This window comes from Peromyscus californicus, unplaced genomic scaffold, assembly GCF_007827085.1.
Source record: "Peromyscus californicus insignis strain IS unplaced genomic scaffold, ASM782708v3 Scaffold_10__1_contigs__length_136768540, whole genome shotgun sequence".
Lineage (NCBI taxonomy): Eukaryota > Metazoa > Chordata > Mammalia > Rodentia > Cricetidae > Peromyscus > Peromyscus californicus.
This window is the reverse complement of record NW_026294391.1, coordinates 105,993,691-106,012,729: the sequence shown is the minus strand read 5'-3', so window position 1 is coordinate 106,012,729 and position 19,039 is coordinate 105,993,691. Positions and strand designations below refer to the sequence as shown.

Here is a 19,039-nt window from a genome sequence, read left to right as displayed (position 1 = left end):
CTCTTTTCTGAAGGAAAATGGAGAGGGAGTAGATCTGGGCAAGAGGGGAAGTAGCAGAGAGCTAAGAGGAGTATAGCAAGGGAAAAGAATATGGTCAGGATGTATTATATGAGAGAAGAATCTATTTTCAATAAATAAATAAATACAATAGTTTGAAAAAATTCACTCTGTAGCACCAAATGAAGGGACTGTACCACTCACACACAGGTAATCACTGTTCATTCAGATGGAAAACAGTTTCACAGTATAATGTTGAGCTTCCTCAATATTGGTTCACAGGACATATGGATATTAAAATGCACTCAGCTGCTCTTTGAGTAAACCCATTGTTGCAGTGTCTTTTCTTTAAAGGATATCAGAGTCCAGGACACTGTGGTAGAATTGGGAATAATTCATATAAACACAGTAAACCACATGAATAAAATAGTAGTAATGTGCTAACAAAGAAAATATTGTTGGGAGCTTAACATTATTATTTTTAAAGATTGATGTCAAATTACAGTAAATGCTACCTATAATGATATATAGATGTTTCTCCAGCACAAGGTTTCAGAGGGCCCAGCTAGAGTGCTGCAGCTTGTTTTCAACTATATTAAATCACTTTATCAATATATTTCAGTTGTAACAAAAGCTTTTCTAAAGCATAGTGGAGACCCGACTTCTAAAGCAGATTTATAAAATGTGTTCTCTATGCTAAAAGGCAAACATTGTATAAAAAATTCATGCTAAATATCTTTGTCATATATGTTTAATGTGTGATTCTCATTTTGATTTAATTATTATCTTACTTATTTTCATTCAGTATGTACCTTTCCTGTGATGGCATAATAAATAAGTCTGTCTTATGGGCTCTTGAGTTCAATATTCTACTTTAACAAAGGTACTAAGTAGATTACTATAGAATAGCATAGTTATCATCCCAGGCTATTCCTTTCAAAAGTAGGTAACTGTCCTATAGCATCCTCATAATTTCATAGGCTTTTAGAGGAAGTAGCTCATTGTAGAATTTATCACCCATGTATATATTTGACTCTACTGATTATCCACTTATATCTGTATTTCAACCTGTGTTATTTCTATAGAAAGATCAACCATATACCAGCATTTTCATGAAGTCAAAATTTATTCAAGTTATTTGAAATTTACTTTTTAAACTGAAGTCTTGCAATTTCAGAATTAAAGCACAAGGTTGACCACATGTTATTGAATAACCAAGTAGGGGCTCTTTTCTGAGGAAGTCTATTTCTCCCAGTCTCACCTGTTGTTGAACAGGTGTGGGTTCACTTGGGTCCATGGGAAGAAGGCACAGTGCCCCTTAAGAATGATTTTAGCCTTTCCAGCTACAGGGATACTCAGCCTCTGGACTGAGACACCCTCCCTTAGCCAAGGAACTTTTTTTATTGTTCTCCAATTTACACCTTTAGCAAGTTGATTTCCATATCCCCAAAACATCCTAACTAAGCTTCCAACGGGACAATGCCAAATGCAAATTCTCAATTAAGGAATATCACAGTGTGCTAGGTTTTTCCTAGCCAAGGCTTTGTACCCTTGGGAAACTCTCAGACAAGATTCACATAGAGGGTAACAAGAGAAACAAAAGGTAACCAAGAAGCAAAGGGTGGATTAAGGCTAGATGCTAGTACTCTGGAGCCAGACCAGGTGTGCTCAGTGGGAATTCTCTCCACACTCACTGTTCCATAGTTGACTGTAGTTCTTTTCAAAGAATGAGGCCCCATGAGATTTCCCCTTTCCATGTTATCATGTGTATCAGTGTCATCCTTGTCCAGATCTTTTTTAATCAGCCATGCTTATAGGGCTTCATGGGTATAGCTTCTCTAACATTTCTAGTATGTAAATTTTCACAGCAAACTTCCTGTTTCTCTGGCTCTTCCAATAAATCTAAACCCTTCTCTACTATGATCTTTGATACTAATGGTGACTTCTGAAATAATAGACAATATACACACATGTAACATAATATGGACTGAGCAGATTGTATTTATATATTTATGAATATGTGTGTGTGTTACACACATGACATACTGTAACACCAATTAAAGAAATGGAGGCCTTGAATATGAGTGAGAGCAAGGCACATAGCAGGTTGGAGAGAGGAAAAGGGGATATGATGTAACTATATTTGAACTTCAAAAATAAAAAAAATTTAAAAAATGTACTTCCCACCTGTAACTTAGTAATTGCATGAGAAATAATCCTATACATTTGCTTTGCCTCTAAATTTCTAGTAATAGGTATTTGTGTTTACTTCTTTGTCTTTCCTGTACCACCCATCTTCCCTTGGTCCTTTGATTTGCCTTTTCCTGTTTTCATTATATATCCTACTAAAGTTGTCTTGATCAGATTCACACACAGGTACCTTCTTCCCTACTTGGACCTGGGAGAAGGAAGAATAAATAAAAATGTTGGGTTGGCAGAAAAATTACACCTGACCACATCAGTCCTCCCATTAACATAATCGGAAGGCAACTAAAATGAAAATCTTAGTATTCAGAGACACATAAATCGTTGATTTTGAATGTTATGTCAATTAAGTTTATATTTAGTGGTGCTAAGTACTGTAGAGAGTTAACAAATGAAGCAGAAAACATGGTTGTTGCCCTGAAGGAGTCTGATTAAATCGGAGAGCTGAAAGAACATACATACAGGTACCTGCAATGCAAAATAGCGTACAGCCAGCTGTTATACAGAAATAGAAGTAAGATGATTAAGTATTTAAAAGCTTAAAATGAAAACAAAATGTGAAAGGGTAACACATTTGAAGTGGTCTGAGCTAGACCGTGGAAAAGAAGATGATTCAATCCTGATAAACTTTAGGAGTACATATTTAGGAGAATGGAATAGTAAGTAGAGTCATAAGGGGAAATGCAGATGGTAAAAGTCTACATGATAAGTATGGGGTACTGGATGGAGATGGTTTGGCGAGATAATAGTATAAGTAGATAAAGGGCCCTGAGAGTTATTGTTTTCAAAAGGAGAAAGATTTATGATTTGAAGACAAAGAATAAGTAGCCAATAGAGAGGGAGAGATTGAAAATGCGGGTAAGAAGAGATCGTGAAGGGACTAAAATCCTAGAGGCTGCACATGAGGGAGAAGCCTCAGGGATAAACTAGTATATCAAATTGTATGCTGTACTGCTAAGGAATAGACATGATATATGTTTTAAAAATATGAAATGGGAACTCAAGAAAGAAGGCACTATAAATGTTCAATAAATGCTATCATTTATTTTTATTATTCTTATTATTGCTATTCTCAGAAATGAGTTTTGTCTGTGAAAAATGTTAATTTCATATTATTGAATTTCTTCTGGGTTCCTAAATCGTACATATCAAAGGTTATAGCAACATGGCAACCAATGAAAATCGATGCCTATGCAAGCTGCCTCTCTTTCTGGAGGCCAGGTATTAGGATTTATAAAACTCCCTCATTACTCTCAACTATGTGGTAGATAATCATCTAATTGTTATTAAATGTCCAGTTAGCAGACATAAAGAATTTAGACAGATGTAAGTGTTCTGAATGTTCTGCAGACATATTCTACATTAAAAATTAAACTAGAGTGAACCCCTGCACCACATCAAAGTCCAGAATGATATGATTCTGATACCTTACAATTCTATATAACAGTATCTAACATTACATATGAAATATAGAAAATAAACATCTCTCTGGTTACTCCTTCCATTCGTACTTTATACAAGTACTGGAAAAAGTATATGTAGTTCAGCTTCTAGGTATCAGATGGCATACCAACCACTTAGAAACACATAAAAACTCTTGAGATATTATATCATGTTTGTGCATATATGTGCAAACATTCCATGTCAATTATACCTCTGAATCATATTTCTATAACAGCTATATTGGCATATAATTTATATACCACTCACTTTAAATTCACAATGCAATTAATTTTAGTATATTCAAAGTTATTCTGCCATCACTACTGTTTTGTACTTGAACACTTCTATCCTTCTAAAAAATTATAAGTATTGTGCTAAACTCTTATATAACAATTGTCCCTTTACCTCAACAGCTATTAATATACTTTAGTCTGTATATATTCACAAATTTCTGCATTTTACATGAATATAATGATATGATATGTATCCGTTAGAGTACAAACATTCTTACTGCAATACTCTGATAATTAATGCAGGTCATACATAGCATGTATGATTAGTCTTTTTATGGACAAATAGTATTCCATCAAATGGATGTGCCAGATTTGATTCATACATTCATTAGTTGAGAGACCTTTTATAGGTTTTCACTTTTGGACTACTATGAACAATCCTGCAATAAATATTAATGCACATGTTTTTAAAATGATTTTACTGCTTGAGAATTTTGTATATGCATATAATGTGCCTTGATCAAGGCTACTCTCCATTCCTTCTTCTCCAATACCTTCCTTAACCCATCCATCACTTTTATATCCTGACTTCATGTTCTCTTTTGTTAAACCCAATAAGTCTACTTAGTGCTACCTGTATGTGCATGAGTGTAGGACCAATCTATTGGAGCACTGGTAGCCTCTCAGGGGCCACATCCCTGCTGAAAACTGGTTCTTTCTCTCTTAGCAGCCATAAATTTCTAATAGCTCCTCAAATGGGGATGGTACTTCATCAACCCCTCCCCCAAGCATGCTAGGATTTTATCTATCTTGATGGTATATAGGTCTTATGCATGCAGTCATAGCTGGAGTGAGTTCATGTGTGTGAAGACCCTGTCATGTCCAGCAAGCACTGTCTTGCCCTTATAATATTTCCACCACCATACCTTCACCAATAATCCCCAAGCCTTGATGGTCTGGTATGATATAGATATTATATAGAGAGCAGAGTACCCCATAATCTAATATTTTCTATAGGTTGATCTGTTGTGAGGTTCTGTATTAATTTTCATTTATTGTGAAAAGAACCTTCTCTGATAAAAGTTGACAAATGTTGTAATTTATGGGAATAAAGATAAGAACTTAGGGAGTCATTTATTACTGCATCAGTTTAGTAGAATAATAGTATTATGTTCTACCCCTAGGACCTAGGATCTAGCCAGCTGTCAGCTTGGGGCCCAATTAAGGATACAAAGCATGAGTTTCATCTTTTGTAATGGGCTTTAAATCAGATGATAAAGTGGTTGCTTACTTCCATAACCTTCATGCCACAGTTGCACCCATGAGGAAAGCTGAATAAGGCTATTTATTACTTTTCTACTTCAGTAACATGTATACAACTTCCCAGCACTATAAAAGCAACCCCAAATTTAATTATTTACAAAACACTTAAACAATTTTTAAAAGAATTATGCATTTTATTTTACACGTTACCAATAAACAAATATACAATCAAAATATCATTCCAACTAAGTTCTTCAAGTAAAGACATTTTAGCAATACCATTTTATCATAAACCATATACATATATACAGAAAACATATATACTTTATAAGCTATTATTATAGGTTATAAAGAATTTCTACTTATGGACCTAATCTTTTATACATGTACAGTAATATATTTGTCAGGTATAAAATTTATTAATGGATTTTAGACACAGTAATCTATTATCAGCATCATAAAGACAAAGGGGTTTTATTTACAAACATAATATTCACTTTGGTTTCTCAAATGTCTAAATTTTTGAATATTTATTTATTTTTACACTCCAATGGCAGTTTCCCCCCTCTTCTCCTCCCAGTCCCTCCCCCAGCCTCCCCCTGCCACCTCCTCCTCCATTTCTATTCAAAAAAGGACAGGCCTCCCATAGATATCAACACAATGTGGCATATCAAGTTTCAGTGAGACTAACCACCTCCACTTGGGGAAGGCAACCCTATATGAGGAATAGGGTACCAAAAGTCGGCAAAAGAGTCAGAGACAGCCCCTGCTCCCACTGTTAGGAGTCCCATAAGAGGACCAAGCTGTAACATATATGCAGAGTGCCTAGGTCAGTCCCATGCAGACTCCCTGGTTGTTGGTTTAGTCTCTGTGAGCCCCTGTGAGCCCAGGTTAGTTGATTCTGTGGGTTTTCTTGTAGTGTCTTTGGCCCCTCTGGCTCCTACAATCCTTCCACACCCTCTTCAGCAGGATTCCCTGAGCTCTGCCTAATGTTTGGCTGTGGGTATCTGTGTCTGTTTCCATCAGTTTCTGGGTGAAGCCTCTCTCGTGACAATTGGGCTACTGATCTATGAATATAGCAGAATACTGTTAGGAATCATTTCATTGATTCGTTGTTGTTGTTGTTGTTGCTGTTGTTGTTGTTGTTGTTTTTGCCAGTCGTGTTTGGTTCTATCCTAGGTCTCTGGGCCATTCAGCTTCTCTCGGTTTTGGCACTCCAGGCAGTGTCAGGGGTGGGTTCACTCTTGTAGTATGGGTCTCAGGCTGGACCAGTCATTGGTTGGCCACTCCCCACATCTCTGTACCACTCTTAACCCAGCACATTCCATAGGCAGGACAGACTGTAGGTCAAAGTTTATGTGGCTGGGTTGGTATCTCAATCTGGAAGTCTTGCCTGGTCATGGGAGATAGCCAGTTCAGGCTATGTATTCCATGCTGCTAGGAGTCTTAGCTGGGGTCATCCTTGTAGATTGCTGGGAGTTTCCCTTGTTCCAGGTTTTCTATGTGACCTTAAAATGACCCCTTTCCATCTCTTTTAGTACTCTCCTCCTCTACACACCCTACCTGATCCTTCATGTTCCCATCCTCACCTACCACCCCCAGCCCACCCACAAAATCTCTTCTATTTTCCCTTCCCAGGGAGATCCATGCTTCCCACCATGAGTCCTCTTTCTTACCTAGCCTCTCTGAGTCTGTGGATTGTAACATTGTTATCTTTTGCTTTATATCTAATATCCACTTATAAGTGAGTACTTACCATATTTGCCTTTCTGGGTCTAGGTTATCTCACTCAGGATAATTTTTTCTAGTTCCACCCATTTGCCTGCAAATTTCATGATGTGATTGCTGGTTAATACTCCATTGTGTAAATGTACCACGTTTTCTTTATTCATTTATTCCTTTCTTCAAACCTTGGAATAAAAGGTCAAAGTAGGCTATTATTAGCAACAAATTTTCACATTACTATTTGTTAGAGGCAGGCGAATCTGTGAATTCGAGGTCAGCCTGGTCTACAGAGAGAGATCCAGGACAGGCACCAAAACTACACTGAGAAACCCTGTCTCAAAAAAAAAAAAAAAACAAAAAAAAAACAAAAAAAAAACCACAACTATTTGTTTTATTTTTGAAAGTGTAACTATAACATTTTCCCCTTCTCTTTCCTCCTTCAAAACCCTGCCATATACCACTCTTTGCAATTCATGGCCTCTTTTTCCTTAATTAGCATGTGTATTTATGTTTCCAAATATAACTTAACTCAATCTGTTTAATGTTACTTGTATGTATGCTTTCACAGCTGACCATTTGGTATTGGATAACCAACTAGTATGATTTTTCATTCAGTATTCACAGTTCTTACTATGTGTGAGGTTCATTTATTTACTTTTGTCCTGCCTGTTTGGGAAATACATAATGTATGCCAAAATATGTTTGATAAAGAATCTGGAAAACCTCTTTTGATGAATTAAGAGTTCATCAAAAATTAAGATATGTGGGTCAGTGTCAACGGTTTCAAAAACGAAGAAATATAATAATTATTATAATAATTTTATAATATTCTATTTCAATAGGTGATATAAGAAAAATTAAATGAAGCTACATGGATAGAAATGGTAAATTTTGGTCATTCCATTTAATATCTTTATAGTTTTACATTATGGGAAATAAAGATTATTCTACCTCCATTTTTTTTAAAGAACTAATATTCTAAATTTTACAAGGACTTATTAATGTGAGGTTATACTATATTTAAAGTACCATAAATATGCTACTTAAATCATGTCACACATAATATGAGGAATTAAGCTCCTTTCAAGATGTTGAATATGCAATAGTATGAAATGGAGAATAAATATATTCTTAGTACGTGATTCTTTTCCTTGGGCTACAGTGCTTAGATACTTTTTACGGAATTCTTAAATGCCTTTATAAAATGTTCATGTTTCTGCTAATACAAATACAATACCTAGTCATTTTTATATGAAGACCTCATATGAAGGTTCTTCTTAGTGAAAATATGTCTGATCGTGTGCCAATGTCTGACTGGGTTTTGATTTTCATATATTGAGCCATAATAGAATTAAAATCTATCATGGCATATTAAGTAAAAAAAAAGGCATACATTATTTCCAGAATGTAGTTATTACCCTGAATTCAGAAAAACAATTTTCATAATAACCATATTGTTCATGTTCAGGTATGAGTCTAAGGATTTAAAACCTTGGTTTAAATGACACAGTCACTGCCAACCATGTCCATCATAAATTTTGCTTTCGAGGTAGCTTGACCTTTTCTTGTTGAATGAAACTACTTTCACTTAGTGTACCATCCTTCAACATAGCTTCTCTGCCTTTGGTTTTTCCTGCTCAGCAGTTGATGCCTGTGTTGCAACCTATAAAGAGAGTGTTTAGCTCAAACTAAATTGATAGATATTGGTAAGACTGTGATAACTATAGTACTGCACAGTATGATATGATTCATGGTTCTCTGCATTTCATTCCCCATGTGTACAATGAAGAGCATTCTGTTACTAGAGAGTATGCTATTCTTGAGCCTTTTCATGTGCTTCAGCAAAAAAAAAGTTATTAAATGATCGTTGAAACACAAACATTGCAAGAGCATAGCTTATCATTCTGTTGTTTGTAACGTGTGTGGAATCAGAGTCAGTGCTAAGTTTGCTCAGTGCTTTCTTTTCCCTTCATTTAATCAAGCACACTTTTCACAAAACCCCAGTTTGAGTTGTTTTGATGTTTTTTAGTTTCCCCCTCTTTTGAGTTACACCATTAAAAATGAAATAATATGTAACCTCATAATCAGTGGATTGCAATCCATAACTACAATTTTGAGAGATAATAAAATGGAGAAGGTTATTTAATGGTGTAAGTTGTCAACAAGAAGATACTTCTTTTTCTGATGCACAAAGCTCTAAAAGTTTAGAGGCTGGGAAATTTCCCATCTGTAAATTATGAGAATTTCTCTTCTCTAATACCAAACCACCACCACTAGATTATTTTCTCACTTTTTATTTAAATTGTTTGTTCCCTTGTGTGTTCATGTATTTTTATCTCTATTCACTTACCTTATATTAACGTTAAACTTTTAAAGGGGAGGAACATCTTCTTGTAAAATTGTTTTCATAAATTACTGATGTATATGTACTTTAGATGTACAATGATGTTAATAACCAGCAAACTCCAACAACAGAACTTCATGAGCCTCTTTTCATTTAATAAATAACATTAAAGAAGCATTATTATATAACGCATGATGCCATACAGTGCAAAAAGGAAAGCTGTAATATTAGGTAAGGCTTCCAAATAAAACTTAATACTCCCCAACCAGTTTTTCACAGTTTTAAAAACGAGTGCATTTATTAATTAAAGAGCATTCATGCCACCTAAAAATTTTATTTGTGGACCCTAGAACATTTTGAATTGTTTTATATTTATAATATTGTTTTCATGACCAAATGGTGCATTTTAAGAAGTGATAAAAACTTCTAATGAAGATAGCTGTTGGATAAACTGAATATTTAGTAAGGTGAGAGCAAAAATGTCCACATAAATATGGTCAATCAATCTCCTACCCATTGAAGATATTTATTGGTTCTAAAACAGTAAGAGTTAAATTTATAATCAACCCTTTGGGAACCAAATTGTTCTGTCTTACACAGAAGAAAAGTAACTTTCAGTGAAAAATAAGGTACTCTGTTGGTCATTTATTATCTCAAAGGGTGTGTTTTATTAGAAATGTCAATTTCACAAAATTGTGTCCTGTAATACATAATTACATTCAAAATTGCATTTGAAATCTATTATTAACCGTTAACAGTGAACATTCTTAAAATAGTTATTACTCTTGGCCTTAACACAAAAAGAAATAATGTGGGTATTTTAGGGAGTTAAAAGCTGCAAGGCATTGGCCTAGGAATAAAGTCACTGCAGGTGTGCATCTTAATGGGCTGTTAATTTCATGTCAGGTGAACACAAAGGACAAGGACTATGTGTGTTTTTAAACTGTTTGGTGTGGATACAGATTTGATGGCTGAAAAATATAAAGATGGAATGAAATGAGGCCAAATTCAATTTTCCCTCCTGAAGTATAATCCTCCTTGCTTAAAATGGAAGCAAACCAATTCCCTTTCCTCCTTTTGTGTTCCTTCCCCTCCCCACTACCAGATGACGTAGTATTCCATAAAACGATACACTAAACTAGCACATCAAATGAAGTTATTCTTGTGTAAACTAAACATCTGCCCTTACAGACCAGGTACTTTTAGATTTCATGTATTTGGCTATTAGGACTATCCAAATTATCCGAACTCACAATCATGGTGTCAGTTTAATGCTCCCTTTGTCCTCACAACTATTTCCATCATTTCTCAGGTATTAACAAGTGAACAATGCAACAGGGGCACCTATAAAAGTGTCTCACTTCAAACCTACTCATTCAACATTTGTATCTGAAGACTGGTCGGTCACATTAAAATTTGACGAGCTTTGCTTTGGAATATTCTTCTGTATTGTTCTCATATATTTCTCCTACTTTCCATCTATACTAAATTACTTTTCACTGAAATATACTTTTTCTACAGAAGCTATTTGTGTTTCCCCTAAATTTAAGTATTTGTGTCATTTCACCTGAATCAATTATCTGTACTCCCAATGTTGTTCTTGTGTCTCCCTCTAATTCCTTCCTACATTCTGCCTCAAGATTAGAATATCTAATACACCCAAAGCTTTCCAGTTTTGGCAGTGGGTGCATCTTTGCTGGAGCTTGTGCATTATGGGAAATTATTATACCTCTGAGCTACACTAGCCTTTCCCATAATTAAAAAATTTTAATGACACATGTGAAAGGCTTAAATTGGCATTTAATAAATTGGCAACCTACACAGAGAATAATGATCCTTTCAAAAGACACATGTTACCAAATAAAAATCCCAGTGCAAGATATGAGATATCCCCTTCCAGTTGTTGGTCAGAGGTAACTTGGAGAACCCTAAAGTAATACAGGCTACTGCCATTGTTTGTAGTTGCCCACCAAAACTTGATAATAAGACCTTATTGCTAAAGCCACCATAAACTTTGCTCATATGATGTGGAGAAATCAAGCTGGTGCTGACCTGAAAGATTCCTTACTATTTTTATTGTACCAGAAGGTGATACATAATCTACTCGGAGAAAAGAATCAACTATCTTACCCAGCTATCAACCTTGTGAGCTACAGTAATGACCAGCCTAACAATATATGCCTATGGGAACAATAGTCGCATGAATGTGATGGTGTACTCAACTACTCCCTGATTTCACTTAAGGCCCACTCCAAAAGAGGAAAGGCATGCCTGGTGCTGTAAATATGATCAAGAGCAAAAAGATGATGAGTTCATAGGCCCTATGAGTAACCCTAATACAATTATTTTCCTAAATGGACATAGTATCAAAATTCCATTTAAATATATATCTCAAGACCTATAGACAATTGCAACTGTAAATTTCAGGCCTCATCAGAGAAGCATCTTTGTATAGTGGATAGTAGTTAACACAGAAATTCGCAACTGATCAAAATCCAAAGAACAAAAAGCTTAGGAAACAACATGGAAGAAAGGGCAGAACGAGTGTAAGAACCAGACTTTGGGGATGCCAGTGATGAAACAGTGTTCTTAAGGAAATACAGAACTTAGGTACTCATGAACTCAGAGCAGCTGTGATTGTCTGCTCAAGAACTGCACAAGGTCAAGCTAGTCTTTCCAGTGCAGACAGGAAGAGGCTCACAAACCTCCACTGCTACCTGAGGAGTTAGTGACAGTTGATGGCCTATGGAGTAGGGCGAGCCATTTATCTTAATGGTATGATCCCTGGAAGTATAACCATACTCTGATGATAGACCCACAACAATTTATATGTGGCAGCATAATATGGACTTAGTAGAAAGATTTAGGGGGAAGGTGGGGAGTAAATATGATCAAAATAAAATGTATGCTCATATAATTATTAAACAATTAATAAAATATATCCTATTATTTTTATTTTATTTTTGAGATTATAATATAATCATTTATTCCTCCCCTTTCTTCCCTCCAAACCCACCCATATGTCCCCTCTTTGCTCTGATTCAAATTCATGGCCTCTTTTTCATTAATTGTTATTACATTCTTATTTGTACACACACACACACATATATGTATATGTATATATACGTATATATTCCAAATTTAACTGGTTAAGTCTGTTTAATGTTACTTGTATGTATGTCTTTAGGACTGACTATTTGGTATTAGATACCCAATTAGTATGTTCTTCCCTGGAGAATATTTCTCTTCCTCTCAAAATTCCTTAGTTGCCTATAGTTTTATAGTTTTAATTTTTGGTTTGTTTTTGGGGGGAGGTTTGGGTTTTTTGGGGGGGGGAAATGGAGTTGAGACCTCATGGGTTTTCTTCCATCTACACTGTCATGTCTATTGTTTAACAACCTTGTTCATCTCATGTTTAGGCAGTCATATTTGTGAAACTTTATGGGTGTAGATTCTGACATTACTAAGAGACATAATCTCAGAGCAAACTCCCTGATCCTCTGGCTCTTTGAATCATTCTACACCCTCTTCTGCAGTGTTCCCTGAGCCTTAGGTGCGGAAGTGTCTTGTAAATCTATCTGTTAGGACAACTCTGCATTTTGAATGGTTGTAGTTTGCTGTAATGGCCTCTGTCTGTTGCAAAGAGAAGTTTCCATGATGAGAGGGAAGGACTACATTTTTCTGTGTATAATATAGTTAGGGATAATGCTGGTTTAGTGAAGTGGTGTTTGGGGTTCTCCTCAAAGATCCATGAGATCACTAGCCATGAGTAGTTAGCTAGATTGTCAGTACCAGGTATTGTATCCCTCTTGTTGAACAAATCGTAAGGCCTGTTGGTTACTACCAAGATATGTACATCACTACTGCACACTTAGGGCTATTGTGCCATGCACGTTATTGCTGTGGTTGATAGGTGTCATTGCCGTGTAGGACTGCCGGTTGACACCTTTCTTTAGAAGTTTGAATGGCACCTTATGGTTCCATGGAAGCTAGTTTTCAGGGAAGAGATATTCAGGTCATTTCCAGCCCCGGGGCCTTTGAGCCTTGTATCTAAAGTGCATGGTGTCTTTACAACAGAGATTTAAGTTCCACCTCTAGGGGGCAGCCAAGGTCAGTAGCAACAAGCTGTATGGGACTCTCTTGTACAACCCCACCCAACTCAAAAGAGGGCTTCTCACACTTCACATTGGGGTTTTTGTTAGATCATCTTTCGTACTTGTGGGGAGCATTGTTAGCTCAGATGAGAAATTTGATTTAAGATATATGTGCATATTTATGCAAAGAATTACATGTATAGTAGATTTTATTTAGATAAAGAGTTAATAATATGATTCCTTGTGACTTTCCCAGATATTCTTTCTGTTCTGTGCTAGCTTTACTAATCAAATCCTTTTGACTGGCTCTCACGACAATATAGACAGTGTGTCATTATTTCTATACAACACTACTTAGAACTCTTCTTCTTTATATATGCATATCTCACAACCTTAAGATAGCAATTTTATAGCACTGATTAGTGCAAGCTTCCCTTCTCATGTTCTAGCATCTTTTTCTGAAGCTATGTTGAAGTCTTCTGTTTCTTGTAAGGCTCATGTTCAATGTCATGTCCCATAATTACCATTTTATGATTCATCCACCCATTCGTTAAATAATTATAAACTGATCATTCATATACATATATGTAATCTTTACATACATTCACATATATTTTCTACATACTGAGGATGAAGCAAAGAAAAAAGCAGCCACAGCCCTTGTCCTCAGAATGCCTACCTTATATCCTGGGAAACAGGTAATATGTAATACATAAATAAAATACACAGTTTGTTGGAATGTAATTACTATGAGAAAATAAAATACAATGAAGAGCATGAAAAGAGGAATATAAAACATTACTTAAACCAAATACTTTTCCTTCCTTTGGATACCCATAGCAGTTCATTTCCTTTACAATGTAGTTGCTTTTATACTTGTCCCATTCCCTCAGTGATTTCCAAAACCCAATGAGAGCAACAACTACATCTTACTCATCTTTGTAACTCCTACAGTTATCAAGATAATGTTCAGTAAATACTTAATTGTGTTAAACAAAATAAACGCAATAGGAGTTTAACAGAGAACGTGGCATAATGTTTGGCCACAAAAGGCCCCTTAGAAGATATTTAATTTGAGCAAGAGCTTGAAAGATCTAGGGAGGAAGAAAAGCTGGGTAAGTTGTTTTGATACATCTGGTCTTGAAAAGCTCAAAAGCATTACTTTATAAATTAAGATTAATTGTATGTATAATTCTCTCTTTTTAAAACCAGTGTTTCAGAAGGGACGAGCAATTGATACTGGTGAAGTTGACATTGGAGCACAAGTCATGCAGACCATTCCACCGGGCTTATTCTGGCGTTTCCAGATTACTATCCACCATCCTATATATCTGAAATTCAATATTTCTTTAGCCAAGGACTCTCTGCTGGGAATTTATGGCAGAAGAAATATTCCACCTACACACACTCAGGTATTTGATATAATAGGTATTTTCTTAAATCTTTTTAGAGGGTACTATATCAAGCACTTCAAATGTTGTGATTTGTGAATACTATAGGAGTCAAAGATGAAGGCAGAAAAATCTTTGTAACAAAGAACTATCCAGACTAATCAAACTTTAATGAAAACACAGCATGTAGAAATAAAGAATAGCATTTAGCAGAACATATTTGGGAAAAGATAACTGAAGAAAACATTCTTTAAACTTGACCTCCTGATTCCTAGGAAGAGATCACTGTGAGTGTCAGAGCCCTCTCATCTTACTTAACTCTGGAGTCGGTACCTTCCTCACTGGTTTTGTCTATCCTTTTACCATTGTCCCAGTCCCAGAATGCACATCAACCAGAAGGTCGTGGTAAACATATTTTTTAAAAAGCAGACTATATCTTACATACAGAATTTTTTCTATAAGCAATCATTTATAAGAATTCAAATACGTAAAACCTCTGCAGTTTCCTTGGCTCATTCATAAACTTTAGATACCATATTTCTCATGCTTTTATTAAGCTTATTTCTTTTCTGCATTAATCCACTAGGAATGATGCTCTATCTAAGATGTAATTTAAAAGAACTAAATACTCACTCCATACTTCCCCTAAGAGTGATGGCTAGCATCAAACTTGATCTTCTGACCAAGACAAGAATAGTCAAAATGCCATTCAAATGTGAATCACAAAACAGGAAAGTGTAAAACAATGTGTTCAAATGATTAGGGGGAAAGAGTGGCCTTTGAATATTTAAATATATACCCACAAAGAAAGTAAATTGTAATCAATGTTATCATTTATAATGGTTCATTTATTTGTGGTTTAAAAACTGTAAAACCTTTTAAATTTATTGACAAGGTCACATTTCTGAGCAGAATATGCTATTAAGCATCTACTCTTAGATAGATGCTTTGGTAAAATGTCAGATCTCATACACATAATACTCAAAATTGTTTCTATTTCTTAGGGGTTTGCTTTTAATCAATTTTTACTTTGAACAGTCCCAAACTGAGAAGTTCACAAAATTTGTAAGTGTAGTAAAACAATTTTCAAAACTAACAAATGCCTTTGATTTCAAATATACTTAAGAATTGTTAACTATCAAAGCAAAGGAATATATGTTGAGTAGGTCAGTGAGAAGTTAAAGATGGTTATATGTCCAGATATAAAAAAATAGTTCAGGCTTATATTTGTGTTTGTATTTGTTCCAGTTTGATTTTGTGAAATTAATGGATGGCAAACAACTGGTAAAACAGGACTCTAAGAGCTCTGATGACATCCAGCACTCCCCAAGGAATCTGATTTTAACATCCCTTCAGGAGACAGGTTTCATAGAGTATATGGACCAAGGACCTTGGTATCTGGCATTTTACAATGATGGAAAAAAGATGGAGCAAGTATTTGTGCTAACTACAGCAATTGGTAAGCTGCCCTGGCTGTTATATAAATTCACAGTATATCCCTAGAAAGACACTGGTGGAAAAAGTATTTCATTATTCAGACATACTGTTCCTTCTATCTTAAAGTCACTATTCACTAAAGGTCACTGTGAGTAACATTTTATTTTTGTTTTTGTTGTTGTTAAAATATTGGTTAAGTTTTTTTTAAAGCTCTCCAATATTTGCTGATATTCTAGTATACTTGTCATGCAGCCCTTTATATGTTCTTAACAAAAATATTTCCTGGATAATATTGTTTTAAAAAACTATATAGATGAACAACTTCAGAGAGAAAGCTTATAAGCAAAAGTATCCCTGTTAAGCTGAGCAGGATAACTCACTCCTGTAATGCCAGTAACATAGCATGTAGGTTTGTGAGTTTAGGGTCAGCATAAGCTAAAAAGGGAATTCAAAGTCGATCATGGCAAACCAGTGAGTACCTACCTTAAAATACAAAATAGGTTAGGGATGTAGTTTGGTGACAGAGTAATTACCTAACATGTATGATTCCAAAGGTTCTATCCCCAGTGAGAGAAAGATAGTTAAGAAATAAAGGCTCTGTTAATTGGTTTGATTATAAAATAACAGCAAATAAATACCTCTTAAAATAGAAAGACTGGCATCAGTACGTATCTTTAGAACAATTGATTCTAGAACCACTAAAACTTCAAAATACAAATTAAGAATACTTAGAGAATACTGAGAACAATAACTTGAGTCATTCCAAGCCCTTTACTCAGATTTCTTTGGGTCTGATAATCAAATGGCCATTTCAGTGTACCCATGGCCTTTTAAAGTGTGCTCTTTCTATATCCACTCTTATTCACCATCACCCTTCTTAGTCTGAAGCATCTCAGTCTTTGTCATGTTTTCTCAGTAAACTCACCCCCCTGACCCTTTGTGTGAAGAAAGCGAAGCTCTTTAGCAATTTGGGAGTCCTCAGGGTAAACAACTTGTAGACAGAGCATCAGATTGTTTGAATTTTCATAAAACACATGTCTTTTAAAAGAAGGGAAAATCTTTTACAGCTGTCAATTTTCTCTACAGCTCTCAACCAATTTATCCTTTAGTTAACCTGTTCAGCCATATGTTTAGGAAGATGTGTTGACTGGTAATAGATAGACCATCTGCTCTTGATAACAATTAGGTTCTATTTTTACTCGATGCTGAAGACCTTGAGAGAGTAGAAAGCAGTAATTAGAAAAGCAATAAAAATCATACTGAGACAAACTCCACTGATCTTACATCTTTAAAATACATAATATTTTTGTTAACTTAGGAAAATGATACATTTTCAGTAAAGTCATTATTTTATCACTAACAGTATATCCTTAGAATTCACGGCAATGAAAAAAATCAGAACACAATTTTGATAATATTATTGCCATTAAATTATGAAGACTGATTTAGAGAAATTAGAAGACATAAAATATTTGTGAATATTTTCTCTCTTCTTTTTAATTTAACCCCTCATCTCAAATTATAAATACTAACCAAGCTATTAACCTGTCAAAAGCTAGTAGACCCAGAACAATGCTTGGGACATTTTACCTTCACTCTATTTCATCCCCAAAGGAATTTCACCTTTTAGATATTTTCTTATCATTCAAATATCAAGCCATCAGTTTCATATGAACAGTGTATTTGCCTTTTGCACATGCAAGTCAATATCTTTACTTTTCTACTTATTTAATATTAGAATTAACAGATACATTTCCCTCCCTGTTCCACAAAGAAAGTTCAAAGGAGCTGGAGAGATGGCTCAGCAATTAGAAGCACTTGTTCTTGCAGAGGAAGTGGGTTCAATTCCCAGCACCCACATGGTATTTCACAACCACCCATAACTCCAGTTCTAGAATATGCCCTCTTTTAGCCTCAAAACACCAAGTACACACATAACACATACATCATATATATGTATATAGATACAGGTAAAACACTCATACATAAAATAAAATTGATAAAATAACAAAAAATTAAACTCAAGTAAATTTCCCCCAAATAATCAAAAACATATAAATCATTTACCCTAAAGCATACCCATTATTTTTTATACTTTTTATGCCTTGTCTTAATGACAGTGAAAGGAGGCTTATATATTTCCTAAACAAACTAAGGATTGTGTTGTTCATAATCCATGCAGCCTCTGAATCCTTTCCAAACTCTTTAAAAATTATCTAAAATAGGCTCATACCATTTTCATTTTCTTTTCTTTATTCTGCCCAGGGGAAAAACTCCAACACATAACCACAGGCTCTCTAACTATGTAGTAAACTAATTAAAATACATTGCTCTCAATGATTTAATGTGGGAGTACCTACAGATTTGCCCAGGGTGCTTGGTAGATTATAGCTTGCTGGACAAGATCCCTCAGACCAGATTCAGGGAGCTTCAGAACAAAAGTCCAGGAATCTGTCTTACATGTGCCACACAATGTTTTTACTGATGCAAGGGACTCACAGGCCATACTCATACAAGTGCCACTTCTCAGCCTTCATTGTAATTATTCATTCTCATCATTCAAGCAAAGATACCAAGTGGAGGAGCATTTCTTTAATTAAAATTGGAAAAAGTCAGTGGAATGATTTTAATAGGCAAGAATTTAAAAAGAAAACAAGAAGGAAGAAAGAAAAGAAGGAAGAAAGAGAAAAAGAAAGAGAGAGAAAAAAAGAAAGAAAAGAAAAGGAAAGGAAAGAGAAAGAAAGAAAGAGAGAGAGAGAGAGAGAGAGAGAGAGAGAGAGAGGAAGGAAGGAAGGAAGGAAGGAAGGAAGGAAGAAAGAAAGAAAGAAAGAAAGAAAGAAAGAAAGAAAGAAAGAAAGAAAGAAAGAAAGAAAGAAAGAAAGCTATTTTGTAAGAATGGATTGAAAA

General features: G+C 35.1%; 1 protein-coding gene across 5 annotated transcripts in view; it reads left to right on the top strand.

Moving 5' to 3' along the window:
- Tenm1 (teneurin transmembrane protein 1) overlaps nucleotides 1-19,039 on the top strand; it is an 820,708-nt gene that overhangs the window by 538,760 nt on the left and 262,909 nt on the right. For all 5 annotated transcript variants that reach the window (XM_052738708.1, XM_052738728.1, XM_052738717.1 and 2 more), the window contains 2 exons: nucleotides 14,517-14,716; nucleotides 15,944-16,154. In XM_052738708.1, the coding sequence (XP_052594668.1) occupies nucleotides 14,517-14,716; nucleotides 15,944-16,154 (411 nt within the window). The remainder of the gene's footprint in view (nucleotides 1-14,516; nucleotides 14,717-15,943; nucleotides 16,155-19,039) is intronic.